At 43.9% G+C, this 18,720-nt stretch overlaps 1 protein-coding gene across 1 annotated transcript in view; it reads left to right on the plus strand.

The window, feature by feature from the left end:
• SORD (sorbitol dehydrogenase) overlaps positions 1-18,720 on the plus strand; it is a 37,588-nt gene that overhangs the window by 520 nt on the left and 18,348 nt on the right. Inside the window, exons 2-3 of the mRNA XM_045528099.1 lie at positions 11,537-11,570; positions 14,920-15,084. Of these exons, the coding sequence (XP_045384055.1) occupies positions 11,537-11,570; positions 14,920-15,084 (199 nt within the window). The remainder of the gene's footprint in view (positions 1-11,536; positions 11,571-14,919; positions 15,085-18,720) is intronic.

Raw genomic sequence — 18,720 nt, forward strand, 5'->3', positions numbered from 1 at the left:
CTAAATTAGGGGCCTGCCCTGACCTCTGGGCAGACAGCGCAGGGGTGGAGGTGGGAGGTAGGCGGGAGGGTATAGAAGACACTTAAAAACTGTGGAATTTAATCTCCTTGCTTGGGACTGATAAAACCTCCCTTGCAGGATTATTATGATCACAAGAGTACTCAGCACTTAGGAAGTGCTCAGAAAGTGCCAACTCCTCCTTTCCTTCCAGTCCAGGCCTCCATCTCCAGAACTCCTGGCGTTCTCCTTGCCTGCGCCAGACTTCTGCATCTTGACAGCCCCCAAGTCTCTAATGCTGCTTGAATCTTCTTATCTCCCTTAGCCCACATCTGGTTCACTTTCCAGCCATTTTCCTTTCTGATCCCATGGCCCTGTCCCTTTAGGACTTTAGGAGCATTCTGTATATGTCTCCTCTGCCTCACCTCCGACCCTGCATTTTGGTCACTGGCTCATGGGGCCAAGGTTTAGGGAGCTGCAGAGTCAGCCCTGTAGTCATGCCAGGGCTCCCTTGACAAAGTCCCTCTCAGATAGGCCTGAGGTGGTCGTGGATATGTGGGACCAGTGCCAGCCACCTCTGCTGCTCCCCTAACTCTCTGTCCCCTCAGAGAATATGCAACAGGATCTAAAATAGAGGAACTCAGATTATCCAGATTAGCAGTTTTTGACTGTTTGAGAATCTGTGGTCTCCTCATAGAATACAAACACACTGAGTTTGCAGTTCAGTTCAAGGACTCCCCTTAAGCCCCTCTATAGACCCTCTAGGGGTCTGGAGACCCCAGCCTAAAAAGTCAAAGCTCCATTTCCTCAGTTGAAGAAAGTGCCATACCCAAGCTGATAGGCCTGGTTAGCTAACAGAGCCAAGACAAGAACTCAGAAGTTCAGACTCCCATCATAGTGCTCTTTCTGCTCAATTGGAGCCTCCACCCAAGGTCCTGAACTAAAGTGGTGCTATTACTGTTTATTGCTATGAATGCCAGATGGTATTATGAGGAAGAGAAAGTGGTATAGTTCTACACAGCTTACAGAGTGATTTCCAACTCAGTCCCTCATTCCATAAATATTCACTGATGACAGGGTGCCTACTATATGCCAAGCTCTGGGCTGGGGGATTGGGGCCTAGAGAGAAAGAGGACAAAGCCCCTGCCCCCAAGCTTCCCAGTGGAGACAGACAGATGAAGTAAACAATCAAGACACAGCAGGAGGGCTTTGACATAGGCCTCAAAGAGTAAAGGCCTCACTGGGAGGGGCCCTTGGCCCTCCATCTGCTCAGGGTTAGCTTCAGGTCATGTACCTAATAAGTGGGAGAACTAGAATTAAATTTTGCTCTGCCTTAACTCCTAAACTCATGTCCTCCCACTGCTCAGACATGCTACCTCTTTTTATGCTTCTGTTGAACAAAGCCTTGAAGATTGGATGGGGGAAGCCCACCTTTGATCTCCTCAGCTTTGTATTAGAAGCCACTCTCTGGCTGGGTCAGGGGCTGGGATGGAGTGGCTGTATGCTAACGGGTCTAGAAAATATTATGGGCTAGAGAATTTCACCTGTGTTTGTGGGACTGGTACACTAACTGGGTAAAAGTGTTCAGGGGTGAATTCAGGAGGATTCCTAGGTTCAGTTGGAGAGTGGGAGGTGGTGGGGTCATTTACTAGACAGGGTAGATTACAATGAGATCAGGTTTTAAAATTTGAGTTTAAGATGTCTCTGAGACAGAACACCAGGTGGCTTTGGGAAATTCTCTTGGGTACAGGGGTTTGGAGTACAGGGATGCTATGTAGGCTGGAGACGTAGATTCAGTAGTCCTTTGTTTCTCTCCTGAGCAGCACTGCATCTCCTCCCCAGGGGACATTGACAGTGTGTCAGGGAGGTTTGGTTGTCACAATGACTAAAGGACATAACTGCACACTTTTCAGTTCATAGCATTATCCTAGACAACAAAGAGTTGTCCTGCCCCAAATAGTGCCCTTTTGGGAATTGTGGATGCCCAGCAGGCTGTGGCCCATTAAAGGTGGACCAGAGGCAGGCTCTGCTGATTGAAATGGTCATTGCCTTAGGAGCTACTATGAAGGGAGCTGTTTGGGGAAACTCCCATTCCTAAAACCTGAAGCAAGATTCTGAAGGCTTCTGAATTGGGAAGCAAGGGCTTAGCCCTTCCTAGAACTGGCTTCCCGCTTCAGGGGAGGCCAGTTACCAGCCAGCATCCAGGGCAGTGGTTCTGTGGGAAAATGTGAACTGGTTCACTTTGCTTGTCCCCTACCTGGCAGGAAGGGAACCTAATACCCAGCCTCCCTCCTGCCTGCAGAGAAGGCATGATTCTTTGCTTTCTTGATGCTCTGGCTACAGGGAACAAAAAATTAAGCTTCTCCCCTGCTAGGTAATTAGTGATCACCTCTACTACAGCGAGAGAGGGAGCACTTATAAATTGGGTGGTAAATCAGACACACACACATACACAGAGACTGGCAGTTTTCTTCTATAATGAAGAAAACAAAACAAAACAAAAAATCTGAGCCTTAAGAACTTCTGCTTTCCCCCCTCATTTTATATAGAGAAAGTCTGGGAGTTTGAAGGGAGCAAGAGGGAGAAGTGACCAAGTTGATGCATAAAGAAGCAAATATCCCATCCACAAATACTGTCAGCTTGCTGAGGTCCTCTTTAAATGATAATAGTAATAAGATCAGAAGCCAAGTTGGAGGGGGGCAGAGTGGAGTTTAGTCCCAGTTCTACTGCTGCTAGTTGTATGACTCAACGCATTTTTTTCTGCTTCGATTTCCTCACGAAATGGGGATAATAGTAGTATTCGTCTTTTGGCAGCATGAGGATTCGATGGGATTGTGCATGTAAGATGCCCAGCACAGCATCCAGCACACCGCTAGTGGTACGTGCTAACTGTACAGTGAAGCAGGAGGCCAGAGCCCATGAGAATCGAACACTTAAACCATCTCAGGATAGAAAAAGATGGATAAAGACCGAGACCTTCTTAACCAAACTATTATAATGTGACCCTGGCAATAATCTTGTATTCGACTGTATTACCAGTTTAATTACTTTATGCCTCTTTGGTCAGTCTCTAGACTGGGGAATGAATTACTAGGCATGAAGCTGGGATATAAAACAGTCAAATTAGTTTTTCTGCACAGAAGCTATATTTGGTTGGGAGGGTAGGGGTGGGAGCAGCTTATTTTGTTAGTGCTCTGGAGTTCACTTGAATGGTAAAGAAATGAGGGGAATTAATATATTGAGTGCCTACTGCATTCCAGGCATGTGCTGGGTACTTAACTATCCATCATGAAGGACCAATTTTATTTTTATTTCCAATTGGCCATGGACGGATATGTTTGCATCGCTACATGTGGATGTTGTGGTGGTGTCGAAACGCTATAAACATTTCTGAATGCTCCTCTCAATTTCTGTACTTATTGTATCGTAAATAAGTAACACTTCATCCACCATCCTCTGAGTGCCCTTTATCTCCGTTATTTCTGAAAGCCAGCTCCTCGAGATTTCAGGCATGAGCATTTGAACAGGGAGAAGAATAGGGATGAAACAGCCTCTACTTCCAGGGAACTAAACACCAGGGAGAAGGGATGTTGTCAGATTTTTGTTTTATGATTAGCCAACAAGGAGATAAGATAAAGGAAAAATAATCAATTTTGAATATTGGGTTGATGTTTAATTATGAAGGGCAGAGAAAATAATGCATCAGCATCAAGTTTAAACATTAGTCAGGGGCTGAGCATGGTGGCACACGTCTGTAATCCCAGCACTTTGATGAGAGGCCAAAGCAGGAAGATTGCTTGAGGCCAGGAGTTCAAGACCAGCCTGGGCAACATGGTGAGATGCTGCCTCTTAAAAAAAAAAAAAAATTATTGGGCATGGTGGTGTGTGCCTGTAGTCCCAGCTACTCTGGAGGTACTTTAGCCTGGCGCTTGAGGTTGCAGTGAGTTATGATTACACCACTGCACTCCAGCCTGGGTGACAGATTGAGATTCTGTCTCTAAATAAAACCCAAAACCCAAAAAACATTAATCAGGGTTTAATGAAGATATTTCTTGAGGTTTTGGTCTTTGAGTCAATGTTTTATACCTTAGGTCAAAAGAATTGCTTTGATAGTAATATTTTTAAAAATAAGGTAATTCTATATCTGTAATACAACATTCAAAATGTCTCCTCCTTGCCATACATACTTTACTGTAAGGATTTTTGGGAGAAGAGAAGGGGATTGTACAAGGAGGTAGCATGAACACTGGCAGCTCTAGTTGTCTTAGGCATCATGTCTGTTTCCCTGGTTAGTTTTGCCACCAGGTGGCAGAGCCAGCTGCTTCTATATGATCAGATTAAAGGGCACTGACAATCTTGAAGGAGCAGCTGGATTAAACCAGGAGATTAATTACCCTGATAGAAGATGCGGGTTGGCCGGGCGTGGTGGCTCATGCCTGTAATCCTAGCACTCTGGGAGGCCAAGGTGGGCGGATCGCTCGAGGTCAGGAGTTCAAGACCAGCCTGAGCAACAGCGAGACCCCCCCCCCCCCCCCCCCCCCCCGTCTCTACTAAAAAATAGAAACAAATTATCTGGCCAACTAAAAATACATATAGGAAAAAATTAGCCAGACATAGTGGCACATGCCTGTAGTCCCAGCTACTTGGGGGGCTGAGGCAGGAGCATCGCTTAAGCCCAGGAGTTTGAGGTTGCTGTAGGCTAGGCTGATGCCACAGCACTCTAGCCTGGGCAACAGAGCCAGACTGTGTCTCAAAAAAAAAAAAAGAAAGAAGAAGAAGAAGATGCAGGTTACTTAACTCTTTAATATCAGAACTGGATTTACCAGTCATAGGCACCTGAGACTAAAAATAGACTCTAAAACTCCTTCAGAAAAAAAGGGGAATTAGGGAGGAGCAAATAGCCCAAAGAAATACCTCCCTTGCCTTTGTCTTAATTATGTTTCAACAACAAAACAACCCAAACCAGATAAACCACTTCAGATTCAAAACAGGAAATTAAATCCAGCAAATATTGCCATCTGACAAGTATTGCCATTGTCTGTGAAAGGCCAAGAGGTACAAAGCTAATATTTTCCCTTCAGGGCAGCAGGAGCAGTAAACAATATCAAAATAGGATTTTAACATTCTGTAAAAGTTGCCCTATTCTGAGGGGAGAAACTAGAATTATGGGTGTGGGGAAAAATTGCATGACAGAGAAGTCAAGAAGGAAGGGAAATATGTGCATATATATAGTATTGGGGTCCAATTTAGAGGTCTTTCAGTGTGGCTGTTAAAGTTGGCAGTTTTCCCAAAACGAGATTTACACTAACAACATTAATTACTGGGGAAAATACATTCACATTTTGTAAAGTGATATTCAGCTCAACAATTAAAAAAACAATTCAATTACATAGACCTGAACACCGTGAGCACTTAATCAAGATTACTCACAGACGAGCACCCCACAAGGATCAGAGACTTCATATTTTTGCTTAATATAAAGAACCATTGAATAAGATCATGTATGGTTATAGTCATATATTTTGAATCAGGAGGAAATTTGCATATATTTATTACTGGTGAGAATTAAATAGTCCTTTAACTATCCCGTGTGGATTCAGTGTTAGATGCTAGGGGAGTTCAAAGGAGAGAAAGGAGTCACCTCCCCAGCCTGGTGATGACAGGGAAGGCTTTTTGCAGGAGGTGATGTCTAAGCACCAGTCCCAGGAATACAGCTGCCTGTTGAACAGCCCACCTGGATGTCCCCAGACGCCTCCGTCCCAACATGTCCAAACCTAAATCTCCCCGAGTTCCCACAAGAATTAGGAAGTCAACCCAGATGCCTCACTTCCCACCTCCTGTGGGATCTTGAAGGAGAGGGATTAGCCAGGAAAAAAATGGCCCCCATGTGGTGAGATGAGTGAGTGCAGGATGAGTCCGGTGGTGAGATGGAGGCATGGTGGCCACCACCTGAGGCCGGTTAGGATTTTCCAGGGCCACTGGGGAGTTTAAACAGATTTGATTATGGAAAGATTGTTATCAACAGAACAGAGGCTGGAGGGAGCCAGGAAAGCCTGGGCGGGAGACCAGCTCGGTGGACTTTGGAAGAGCTTTGAACCTCGTACTTTGGCCTGGAGTTTGCCAGGACCCACTCGGCTAGATAAAAGTCTCTTAGGACAAAGTGGCCAATTAGGAAAGTTTTGGATTTTCCTCCCACCCTCAAAACACCCTTCAAATACACAAGGGAAAGGGAAGGGAAAATGGAGGGGAAGGAAGCAAAAACAGGGTCTCCTATTCTTTGTAGTTGTGCAGGGCAGCCCCCCTCAGGTTCATAGGAGGCCTGGCAGGCAGGAGCAAGTGCCTGCTGAGGACCTGGAGTGGGCCAGCCACCTTCCCCACCCACTGCAAGCAGTCCCTCACCCTGAGGCAGTGGGGCAGCTTTACACCCTTTCCTAAACTGACAGAATCAGGCTTGAAAACACTGCTGGAATCCTACTTCACTTTCTTCCAAACCCCAGCCTTTCAAAGAGTAGTCAGATTTTGTAATATTGATATGAAAACAATGGGAATATAATTGTCCTTCAATATCTGAGTGGGATTGGTTCCAGGAACCCCATGGATGCCAAAATCCTTGGACACTCAAGTCCCTTATATAAAATGGCATAGTATTTGCATATAACCCATGCACATCCTCTGGTATACTTTAAATCATGTCTAGATTATTTATGCCTAATACAATGTAAATGCTATGTAAGTAATTGCATATGTATTATGTTTTAATTTGTATTCTTTTTATTGTTATATTGTTATTTTTTATTGTTTTCTTTTTAAAAATATTTTGATCCTCAGTTGAATCCATGGATGCAGAACATGAGATACGGAGGACCAACTATACAAACTTTCCCACAAAACTATTTAAAATATTTGTCAAAAGACAAATTACAACAATTTAGTTTGAAGTTCTTCATTGGCTTTATTTGTGATTTTATTTTTCTATTACAGAAAATAGAATAAGTGTTGAGCTGAGCAGAGATGTTTGGTTTTATAGACAGAAAAGAACTGAAGAAAGCAGAAACAAAAAAGGCATATCAGTCATTTCAAGGTTATTTTTCTTGTAAGGGCAGGAACAGGGAAATAGAACATTAGAAAAATAACTGATTGGTTAAAATCAGGTTACTTCAAGTTACTTTTTTGGGTAAGGATTAAAGCAGAGGGAACTTTATTATGCCAAAACTGGCCTGTTTGGAAATTTGGCTATTATCTCTCTCCTGGTTTCTTGGAAGGCCAGATAACAACTTAGTTGTGGTTTGGTAAGGTGGAACTTAGCAGCACGAGTGACTCCATTTTGGTTTTCATTCTGGTCTCTTGGGGCCTCGGCCAGGAGCTTAGTCCATAACAATGGCCTCCTATAATTTATATTTAACATACTTTACTCTTTTCAAAAGGACAAGGTTGTCCAGAGCTGGTTCAACCATAGTATGAGCTAATTATGGAAAAAGAACTTTGATTTTATTCATTTTGTAATAACTTATTTGTATGAGTCGGTACTGCCTTTTATGATTATCTTCATTATACTGAGGAGGACATTGAGGGCACAGTTTATGTAACAACTCTGAGGTCATATAGCCAGTGGACAGGAGCCTGGGTAGCATGAGGACAGGCGATTGCAGGGTCTGAGTTCTTCGCTGTACCACTCAGGTTGGCTGGAGGAGGGAAAGAGGCATCTTCCTCTGATTTCTCTTTGTGTTGAGGCTGTTGCTGTAACCCAGGCAAGACATGTTGAGAGCATGAACTCAGTTGTGCAGGTGGAAGTGAGGGAAGGGGGACAATGAGGAAATATTTAGGAAATATATATTTAGGCTAATTTAAGAAAATATATTTCGGAAAGGCAAGATAACATTTAGTATGTGAGAAGTACGTGAGATGATTCCATGTTCCCACGGAGAGTACTTTCTGAAGTATTTCCATGAGTTACTTCAGGGGTGGGCAGGCAAGTGGGGGGGCTGAAGAAGGGAAAGTATGTGTGTGATTCAGATGTGTCTGTCTGACTTTAAGTGAAAAATGCAGGACAATTGACATAACTACAGTAAAGAAGAGAGTTACTCCATTCCTCTACCCTCTTGTTACTGTCACTTATAAAAAGATAAGAAATTCTGGCCAGGCGCAGTGGCTCACGCCTGTAATCCTAGCACTCTGGGAGGCCGAGGTGGGCAGATGGTTTGAGCTCAGGAGTTCGAGACCAGCCTAAGCAAGAGCGAGACCCCGTCTTTACTAAAAATAGAAAGAAATTATAGAGAGAGGAAAAAAATTAGCCAGGCATGGTGGCACATGCCTGTAGTCCCAGCTACTCGGGAGGCTGAGGCAGAAGGATCGCTTGAGGCCAGGAGTTTGAGGTTGCTGTGAGCTAGGCTGACACCACGGCACTCTAGCCTGGGCAACAAAGTAAGACTCTGTCTTAAAAAAAAAAAAAAAAAAAAAAAAGATAAGAAATTCTGTTTAGGAAACCTTGACTTTGACTGAGAGGATGAAACTTTTGGGATTGAAGAAACTGGCTGTAGGGATACAAGTGAAAGTTTGGGATCTCAGAGGAGCTAAGGAACTTTGATAGATGAGAAATAGGATAAGTGAAAGAAGATCGTCGAAATCTGACACGGCAAAGAAGATTAAGTAAACAGAGGATTGTAGCCAACGTCATATCAAGGAACCACAAATAAAAAGCAAGGTTTTTAGAAACCATGCTGTAACAACTTTCTAAACCATTGTGGGCGCCACAGCCATGCTTAGGACAATATTTACAAAGTACGGGCTAATCTTAAAATGGTCGTGTGCTCAAGTGGCATGTCTCCTGCAGAGCGGGGAAGCAGGAGATGAGCCTGAGTTGTAAGGGTGACTAGAGTCAGCAAGAAAAAGAAGGGAAAAGAAAAGTTGGCGTGCAGGGAGAGGTATTTTAAGTTCTCCACAAAGTGTGTTCTGCTGCTAAGGAAAAACCAGGCTAGTGGCACAGCACCCTCTAGTGTCCAGAAGCATCACTGCAGCTTTGCCTGCCCTTACGCAAAGTTGTTCTGTTCTGTTAACTTGAGCAAACATTTACAATAGTAATCTCTAGTGACCCAGGGACTACTTGGTGTACCCGGCTGTTGTCCTGAACTTGAATCTTACCACACCTCCATCCCCAAATGGGGTGTTCAGGGCTGGCCTGGCTGGGGGCAAGCGTATGGCCAGTATACTCTGGAATTGCCTCTCAGTGCCTGGGAATTTGCCTATTAACACCTTCAGTAGGGAGGGTGGGGTACTGTTCTAAAGGCCTTCGCTTTTAGTTTCAATTTAACCTGCAGTTTAAAATTTTCCCTGGTATAACAGAAACATGACCTTACACAGCAATCCCTGATGTTGTATAATGTCAGATGTGGGACCAGAAACTTCTTTGAGGAAGGTTTTGGTGACAGCCAGCTATCCTAAGGTGGATGGATTCCCTCCCTCCCTGCCTTCCTCCCTTTCTCCTATCCTTCTTTCCTTCCAGATGTAGCCAGTTTAGATTATTAAGAGGTAAAAACTGCCTTAAGCCCCTTCCCCCACATCAGGCTGCTTCTGATGCAGCCCTGCCATTTACTACCTTAGTGTTACCGTGGGCGGGTTGCTAAATCTCCAGATTCCTCAGTCTCATCATATGGAGAATGATGAGTAACAGAGGGGTAATAACAGAATGTACCACTTAGGGTTATTGTGAGGATTAAATGAGGTGATGCCTGTAAAGCACTTAGTACTGCAGCACACAGTACCTGACGCAAAGAAGCCGTTGATCAGTGTCAGCTAGCTGGCACTAGCATTAGCACTTTGGGCTTTGTTTCTCTGGAGAGGAGGCGTTCAAATTAGCACTGAGCCTCTTCAACAGAAAGACCTGGTAACTTGAGTGAGAACCTCAGACCTTCCGTGGAAGCACTGTTTTGGAGGGTGGTTATGTAACAAGTACAAACACTTGGTTTGGGGCTTAGCACTGTATCTGGTGCTAAAGAGAGAGAAGGCATCGTCTTTGGCATCAGGTGTTTCTATCTTGTTAACAAAAAAGCCACTGATCACTCAGCACAGTGATAGTAATGAGCAGCATTTGTCTAGTGCTCTGCAGTGTTGTTTAATGCTGTGAGGCTGCTCATACAAGCAGCTGGGGAAGCCCTTTTGGGAAGAAGGCAAGCTTTGAGCAATGCCCCTCCTGGAGCGCTCCTCAGGGGGCCCAGCTCTGGTATTCTCATCACCTGATCCTCGGCTCTTGGCATCACTCCTGAAGGAGAAAAGACACATCCACCTTGGGGGAACAGTGGGGTACCATGGAAGCAGGCTTGGGAGTCAGACACACCTAGGTTGAGCCCGGGTTCATCCACTTGCTGGTGGTACGACCTTGACCAGTTATTGAATTTCCCAGTCTCAGATTTCCCATGTGCAAACCGAGGGCTGTGGTGATAAAGCCCCACCTACTATCTGGCACACAACAGGCGCTGTGGGCATTTATGTCCTTCTCTCTCTTCTTCTTGACTACCTTCAACGGATGAAACAACCATTTGGCTTTGGCCACTCAGTGGCCTTCCTCCTCATCACCAGGACTTTCCTAGCCAGTTGGCAACCGGGAAAAAAAATCTTACTAAACCAATGCTATTACCGTGGCCACTGCTACTACTGCTAGATGTAAACACCAGAATGGCTCAGATCGCTTTTTGAACGTGTAATAACTTATTTGCGTGAGTCGGTACTGCCTTTTATGATTATCTTTATTATACTGAGGAGGACATTGAGGGCACAGAGAGTTTATGTAACAACTCTGAGGTCATACAGCCAGTGGATGGGAGCCTGGGTGGCATGAGGACAGGGGCCAAAATGCAGGTCTTATGTGTTCCCAAGGGGCCCCTAAAACTCCACATGGGAGGTTTTGGAAGAGAGGACCAGGCAGTACCAATACATCTTCCACCTGTCTAGAGAGAAAAGCCCTCATCCTTTCCCTAGAGGAGTTTGGCAGACCAAACAAATCTGTATCTAAGAATGTGTTTTTCCAGGAGGGAAGGATCTGATATGGATGGCAAATCTAGAGACCCAAATACCTTTTCTGCCTGGGGGTACATGGAGCATACTTTCTTCTTTGTCCTGGGCAAGTTGCACCAGTGGTGGGATGAGGTCAGCAATTAGAGTCAGCTCTTCCTGGGCTAGGATTGGGCCTTTGGCTTGTAGGGCAGTTAGCAGTTTCCCAGGGAGAGAACCCAGCTTCAGAAATTCTCTCACCCTGTGACACATCACTAGCGACAACCAGTGAGGTCCTCTGTGCACTTTGTGAGTGTGTATATGTTGTTTGTGTCAGTTGCTCTGTTATACAGAAAAGTGTTGAGGGCTAGGCAGGTTTTCCAGTGTGCATTTAGTGTACCCCCTCAGGAATGCACCCAGCAGCAGTAAGGTCTGAGCTTGTGTTAATTCTAAGAAGAAATATTTAAATGAAACTCCATTTGAATTGTTTAAAAAATGTTACTAAGGCAAAGTTACTATGCATTCTAAATGTCTTTTTCTATTTTGTTTCTTTTAGGAGAACTATCCTATCCCTGAACCAGGCCCAAATGGTAGGTCCTTAGGAAACTTGATTTATATTTTATTGTTTCCTATTGTTTTCCCTGGAGACATGTGGGTATTGTTCTCTTATCCCTCTTTTCCTACTGTTTATTACATTTTCCTCCCTTAAACAACTATGCTTTTTGTAGGCTGAGAACCTAGTCTTAGTCCATTTTTCCACAGCATGACTGGGTGGGTAGGTTTATCTTGGCTGCTACATGAAGTAAAAGAAATAGTGATAGATCCAGAAAAATTATCATAACAGAATGTTGACTTGTCCCAAAGAATTTTTGATGTAAAGTGTAGGGACCAAAAGCAGAATTATTCTTCTTTGGACCTAATGACAGAGTACCCCATCTGCTATAAGCTGCTATTGGAGTTGCCAAATATGTCTTAACCCTAACCCAAATTTTGAAAAGGAGTGAGTCTATAGAACATAATCTTTTAATTAGCAAAGGGAGCATAGTGCCAGCCTTCCCCCACTCCCTAGGAAGGCCAGAGACCAAAGACTGGGGCAGCCCAGGCTCTTCAGTCCAGTAGACGTGGGGGCGCTGCAGGGAGCCCTGCCTCCTGCCCTAATCAGCCAAGCACAGAAGGTGAGTGAGCACACTGGGGCAGGGCTCCTAACACCTGTGCTCCACACCTTCCAGGACTCTCGCTGGGTGAGCCCTCCAGATTCAGCTGACATGCTGATGCCTGGGGTGGCATCTGTTCCCAGGGAGGACACACCACCCTGTTGGCTAGGGCAGATCTCTGCTGACAGTTTTTCAATCCCTCGTTCCCTGGAATCCCACTTCTTCATAATCCACAGGACCCTGAAGTGAGGCTGGGGGCACTGGGCAGAGTTCACCTTCCCCATCCTGCACCCAGCCACTCAGGTCCCCTTTCTGACCTTGAGAAGTTGGGGATGTCCTTTCCCACCCTGTCCTACCTCACCCCAGAACTGTAGCTTCTGTGTGAACATCAGATGAAGGCAACTTTCCTGGTGGCTCCCAGAGCTTTGTTACTCAAAGTTCAGTTGGATTATTGACTTATAAGTGACAAAAATATAGACTAGATAGAATATAGCTGTTCTATCAGTGCTTAGCAAGTAATGTATGTTCAGGGTTTACACACTTGCACCAAGATAATCATGATGACATTCAGAGAAGTGAAAGAGACTCGCTGTGTCCTGAAAAGTTGTTTGTTGATTCCAGAAGTGGCCAAACACAGGCTATCTTGGGCCCAAAGGATCCTGGTGCAGCTTCTCTCTCTGAAGCAGCATTCTGCTCTCACTTTCTTATCTCTTGCTACACTTGAATTGGAAGGGGAAAAGAGTACATTTCCACGAGTCTTCTAATAAGTCAAATCTAATCTCTTACTACAGATTGGTAACTTCAAGAGAGGAAACTCGGGGACAATTTTCCTAATTCAAATAACTTTCCCTACCTTTGATCTCAGAATTCACCTGCCACTTCTCACTCTCTTCACAAAAACCAAGGAGGAAGGAAGTTCTACAGAGCCACACCTGGTGGATTGCTGGTGGTCTGTGGCAAGGGCAGCATGTAAGACATCTGAATGCATAGCAGAGCTTTTGGGTCTCTTTGTCTTTCTAAGGCAGGTGCTTTTTCAGGGAGATATTTGTAACGTGGTCATCTCAGTCAGACCAGGCCCATAATCCTTTAGTACTTATTTCAGCAAAGGGGCTCAGTAGCATTATTTCAAACTTGGAAAACTGACAATAGTACCACCAAATCTCACTTTCTTTAAACCATTGAAGGGAAGGTACCAGTTGAAATCTGGATGGTTTAAGTAAAGCTGTATGTACCTTTTTAGAAAACAACAGGCATGACGAACCCAGCCTGATAGTTCACAAAGTGTTGTCAAGCTGAGATTCTGCCAGACTCATTCTCATGAATAGTTAAGTATCAGGCAGAGCATATTTTTTTTTTTTTGAGACAGAGTCTCACTTTGTTGCCCAGGCTAGAGTGAGTGCCGTGGCGTCAGCCTAGCTCACAGCAACCTCAAACTCCTGGGCTTAAGTGATCCTACTGCCTCAGCCTCCCGAGTAGCTGGGACTACAGGCATGCGCCACCATGCCCAGCTAATTTTTTCTATATATATATATTTTAGTTGGCCAGATAATTTTTATTTCTATTTTTAGTAGAGACGGGGTCTCGCTCAGGCTGGTCTCGAACTCCTGACCTCGAGCGATCCACCCACCTCGGCCTCCCAGAGGGCTAGGATTACAGGTGTGAGCCACCGCGCCCGGCCCAGGCAGAGCATATTAATTGTCCGGAAATGTTTACCTCCTGGAAAACAGTTCGTTCTCTTATCAGGCAGAGCATATTAATTGTCTGGAAACATCCATATCCTGGAAAACAGTTCATTCTCTTAATCAATTGGTACATTTCATCCTACTAACCATATCTTGTGTACCCAGTGTTTTGGTCAGAGTCTTCCAGAGAAACAGAACCAGTAGGGAGTGTGTGTGTGGAGAAAGAGAGAGAGAGAGAGAGAGAGAGAGAGAGAGAGATTGATTTATTTTAAGAAATTGGCTCATGTGATCATGGGGGTGTGGAGGCTGGCAAGTGTGAGGTTTGTAGGGCAGGCCGGCAGGATTCGGTAAGAGTTGACATTGCAGCCTTGAGGAGAATTCCTTCTCCTTCAGGACACCTCAGTCTTTGCTTTTTAGGCCTTCAAACTGATTGGTTGAGGCCCACTCATATTATGGAGGGTAATCTGCGTTACTTAGTGTCTACTGGTTTAAATGTGACTCACACCTAAAAAATACCTTCATAGAAACATCTACACTAGTGTCAGACTAAAGAGCTGGGCACTATAGCCTAGCCAAGTTGACACATAAAATTAACGATCACATGAAGTTAATTTGCTATGTGGAAGCTCTTACCTGACAGGGTCTTGGCTCTGTTGCCCAGGCTGGAGTGCAGTGGTATGATCATAGCCCACTGCAACCTTGAACTCCTGGGCTCAGGAAATCCTCCTACCTCAGCCTCCCAAGTAGCTGGGACTACAGGCAAGTGCCACCACACCTGGCTAATGTATATTTTTTAATTTTTTGTAGAGAAGGAGTCTTGCTATGTAGCCCAGGCTGGTCTCAAACTCCTGGGCTTAAGTGATCCTCCCATCTTGGCCTTCCAAAGTGCTGTGATTACAGGCCTGAGCCACCACCATGCCCTGCCCCTTGTGAGACTTAATCAGGGTTGCTGTACAGCTTGTTTTCCTCTGCGCTATAAATTTTATACCTGGCTTTGAAAACTCAGCCTTCTCTCCTGTCCAGAGGGAAATCACAGGGGTACCTCAGAGTGATAGAGGGGTTGCTCCCTCCCTCACTGGTTTTCTCCTCTTTTCTCTTATCAGAAGTACTACTGAAGATGCATTCTGTTGGAATCTGCGGCTCCGATGTCCACTACTGGCAGCATGGTCGAATTGGGAATTTTATTGTGAAAAAGCCCATGGTGCTGGGGCATGAAGCTTCGGGAACAGTCGAAAAAGTGGGATCATTGGTAAAGCACCTCAAACCAGGTCAGCAAAGTGCTTCAGCTAGCTGATTTATGTATTCATTCAACAACATACATATTGGTGCATGTTTTCTCCAGGCCAGGCCCTCTGTGAAGATCTGGGGTACAGCAGTGAACAAGACAGTCATGGTCCCTACATGCACGGGCCTTACCTTCCACAGGGGATGACAGACCTGGGACAGACAGGCAGTTACTTAGTCTCATGTGTTAAGGGCCATGGAGGAGAATATAGGGTGTTATTGGTGTGTTTTACCCAGACCCCCTGGCTCATTTGAGGAAGGGATGATTAAGCCAACATCTGAAGGCAAGTAAGGAATAAGCCAGGTAAAGGGGTGGAGAAAACATCCCAGGCACAGAACCACAAACTGCCTTCACCTGCTAAGAACCATCATGGGGGCCCTGGATGCGGTGTTTGATTTTTATTAGATACCTGGGAAACCACCAATATTTTTCATACATTTGCTTAATTCATTTTCCTGGAGAGGGGAATTCTCATCTATGGCAGACTATGTGATTCCCTGACACAATGAATTAAATCCAAGCTGTCTTGGCATAGCTAGCTGTTGGCTTTAACCTTCCTTTGCCAAAGACGCCATTGTATAGCCTGGAGATCATGTCTCAGATTATTTGGGGGAAGGTGAGGGGTGACAGGAGGCACCATTCTAGTTAGTTACAAGGCTCTATGAGCCCAGCCACATGAAGAGGGATTGACCAGCTCTGGAGAATTCGGACATACGTCTTGTTTAGGAATGTTAAGTCAGGACCTCCATTCATCATTAGTGAAATCGAGAAAGCTCCTATAGTGTTGCAGGGTTATCCCAAAGAGGAAGGTTTGTAGCTTCCAACAGTCACTGATGATTGGTTCTTACCTGTGGAACAAAGTCTTTAAATAGAAATTATAACAAGGTGTGGATTCTCTAAATGTAAGTTTTAACAAGTGCTTATTCAGTTGTCTACAGTGAGTCCAGTCTTGTGCCAGGTGCTTTGAGGGCTTTAAAAAAAAATGAGATGATTCCTAGATGCTTAGATCTAATTGGGGAGACCAGACATCAGGACCTACATAAATACCAACAGTTAGAGAACAGGACCATAGGGTGCAATCAGGTATGGGAAAAAATAGGCTTTAGGACTTCTGAAGAAAGGGCATTCATTGTGGACTGAGGTGGTTAAAGACGGTTCATGGAGGAGATAAGTCTTTGAGCTGGACATTTAACAGTAATAATATAACAATAATAATAAGGCAGCTAATGTTTATTGATTTACTATGTTAGTCTCCATGTTAAAAATTTTCAGGTATGATTATTTCATTCTTGAAACAACTCTTGAGATACACATTTTTATCCTCATTCATTGATGAAGACATTAAAGCTTGGTAATTGCCCGGGCTCACATACCAGTTAGTCTCAGAGCTGGGATGCCCACACTGGGCTTTTGGACTCTAGAGAAAGTGGACTTCCCAGCACCTTCATACTTTAGAAAGGTTTTGTACGTGAGTTAGTGAAAAGGTCAAAAGCTGTTAATAATATTCTAGTTAAGAGGAATAGAAATATAAAATTACAGAGGTGGTAATAACATTCTGGTTTGCTAATTAGTCTATATTGCTTGGAGCAGAGGTTTTGTGTTAGGTAGTTAGAGGAGATGATAAAAATGCATAATCTGTATAAAAATCCCTCTTTAAAAAGCACTGTACAGCTGTGAATTGTTATATTATTTAATGTAATAATTCAAAGATAAAACCGAATAATATAAAACTTTCCCAATTATGGAGGATCTTGAATGCCAGGTTGAAGAATTCATCCTTAATGGTATAGGTCAGGGGTGGGGAACCTTTTCATGTTGGAAGGCCACATTAATTTAGCTGTAATCAGGCCGGGCGCGGTGGCTCATGCCTGTAATCCTAGCACTCTAGGAGGCTGAGGCAGGCGGATTGTTTGAGCTCAGGAGTTCGAGACCAGCCTGAGCAAGAGCAAGACCCCATCTCTACTAAAAATAGAAAGAAACTATATGGACAGCTAAAAATATATACATAGAAAAAATTAGCCGGGCATGGTGGCGCATGCCTGTAGTCCCAGCTACTCGGGAGACTGAGGCAGGAGGATCGCTCGAGCCCAGGAGTTTGAGATTGCTGTGAGCTAGGCTGATGCCACGGCACTCTAGCCCAGGCAACAGAGTGAGGCTCTGTCTCAAAAAAAACCAAAAACCAAAAAACAAACGAACAAAAAAAGCTGTAATCAAGGCTGCATTCAAGAAACTTCAATTACATATACTTAAAAATGTAAAAATGTAACTTTTACATTTGTAAAAATGTAACTATGTACTTAATAATTTCAAAAAATGAAAACCATTTGTTAATTTTAAAGGTAACTAACCTTCTAATGACTTTGTTGTGTCTGCTTTTTGTTGGAAAACAGTTGAGTATTTGGTTGCAGCATGGTGGTCCTCAGTTTCAGTTGATCCTCTAGATGGGCGTCAGTCATTTGTGACCTTAAGGGCATCTTGCTTTGGGTTAGGTAGGAGAATGTAGATTTGCAGTAATAAGTGGTTGAAAAGCAAGAAAGCATTTTTGGGGGCATGTTGCTGAAGGTGTGGGTATTCTACTGTGTTTTTCCATTTTTCAATTGGATCATTCTTAGCATCAAACAATGACTTTAAAATGTCATCTACTGTGAGCTCAATCAATTCCATCTGTAGTTCTTAGGTGCCTTGGTGATATCAGCTAGGTGAGGCTGAAATGTTAATTTGTGTGTGATGTCATGATTCTCAGTCAGTGAACCTTTCATTGTATTCTCCAATTAATAAGTCTATAACAGCTATGTATTCTTCAAATGATTTTTTTTTTTTTTTTGAGACAGAGTCTCACTGTTGCCCAGGCTAGAGTGCCATGGCGTCAGCCTAGCTCACAGCAACCTCAACTCCTGGGCTCAAGCGATCCTCCTGCCTCAGCCTCCTGAGCAGCTGGGACTACAGGCATGCGCCACCATGCCCAGCTAATTTTTCTGTATATATTTTTATCTGTCCATATAATTTCTTTCTATTTTTAGTAGAGATGAGGTCTTGCTCTTGCTCAGGCTGGTCTCGAACTCCTGAGCTCAAACCATCTGCCCGCCTGGGCCTCCCAGAGTGCTAGGATTACAGGCATGAGCCACCATACCTGGCCACTTCAAATGATTTGCACATATAATCCTGCTCATCAGTGACCTTTGCTAACTGGGGAAAATGTTCATTGCAATTTTCTTTTGAAGACAAAGCATTCTGAAGAAAATAGCTTTTTTGGAAACGCTTGGATTTTTTGCCACATATTATATATAGACTTAGTTTTACCTTGCAAAGAAATATTCAAGCTGTTTTGATTTGACATATCACGCAGAGATGCTGTATTCCTATAGAAATCTTCTTTCAATGATTCACATTGCTGATTTTGTTCTTCATAAAATTTAAGTATCTGTTCTTGCAGAGATAAAATTTTGACTAACACTTATCCCTGCGATAGCCAACACGATACGGCAAGTCTACAATGAATACCTCATTATTCAACTTTAACATGTGACAAAACTGACAATGCTGTGTTACATTTACATCAGTATGGTTAACAATACTTGTAACTTGTTGCAAAGTGTCACTTAAAATAGTAGCTTTAGCA

This window comes from Lemur catta, chromosome 1 (genome assembly GCF_020740605.2).
Source record: "Lemur catta isolate mLemCat1 chromosome 1, mLemCat1.pri, whole genome shotgun sequence".
In the NCBI taxonomy this organism is placed as follows: Eukaryota; Metazoa; Chordata; class Mammalia; order Primates; family Lemuridae; genus Lemur; species Lemur catta.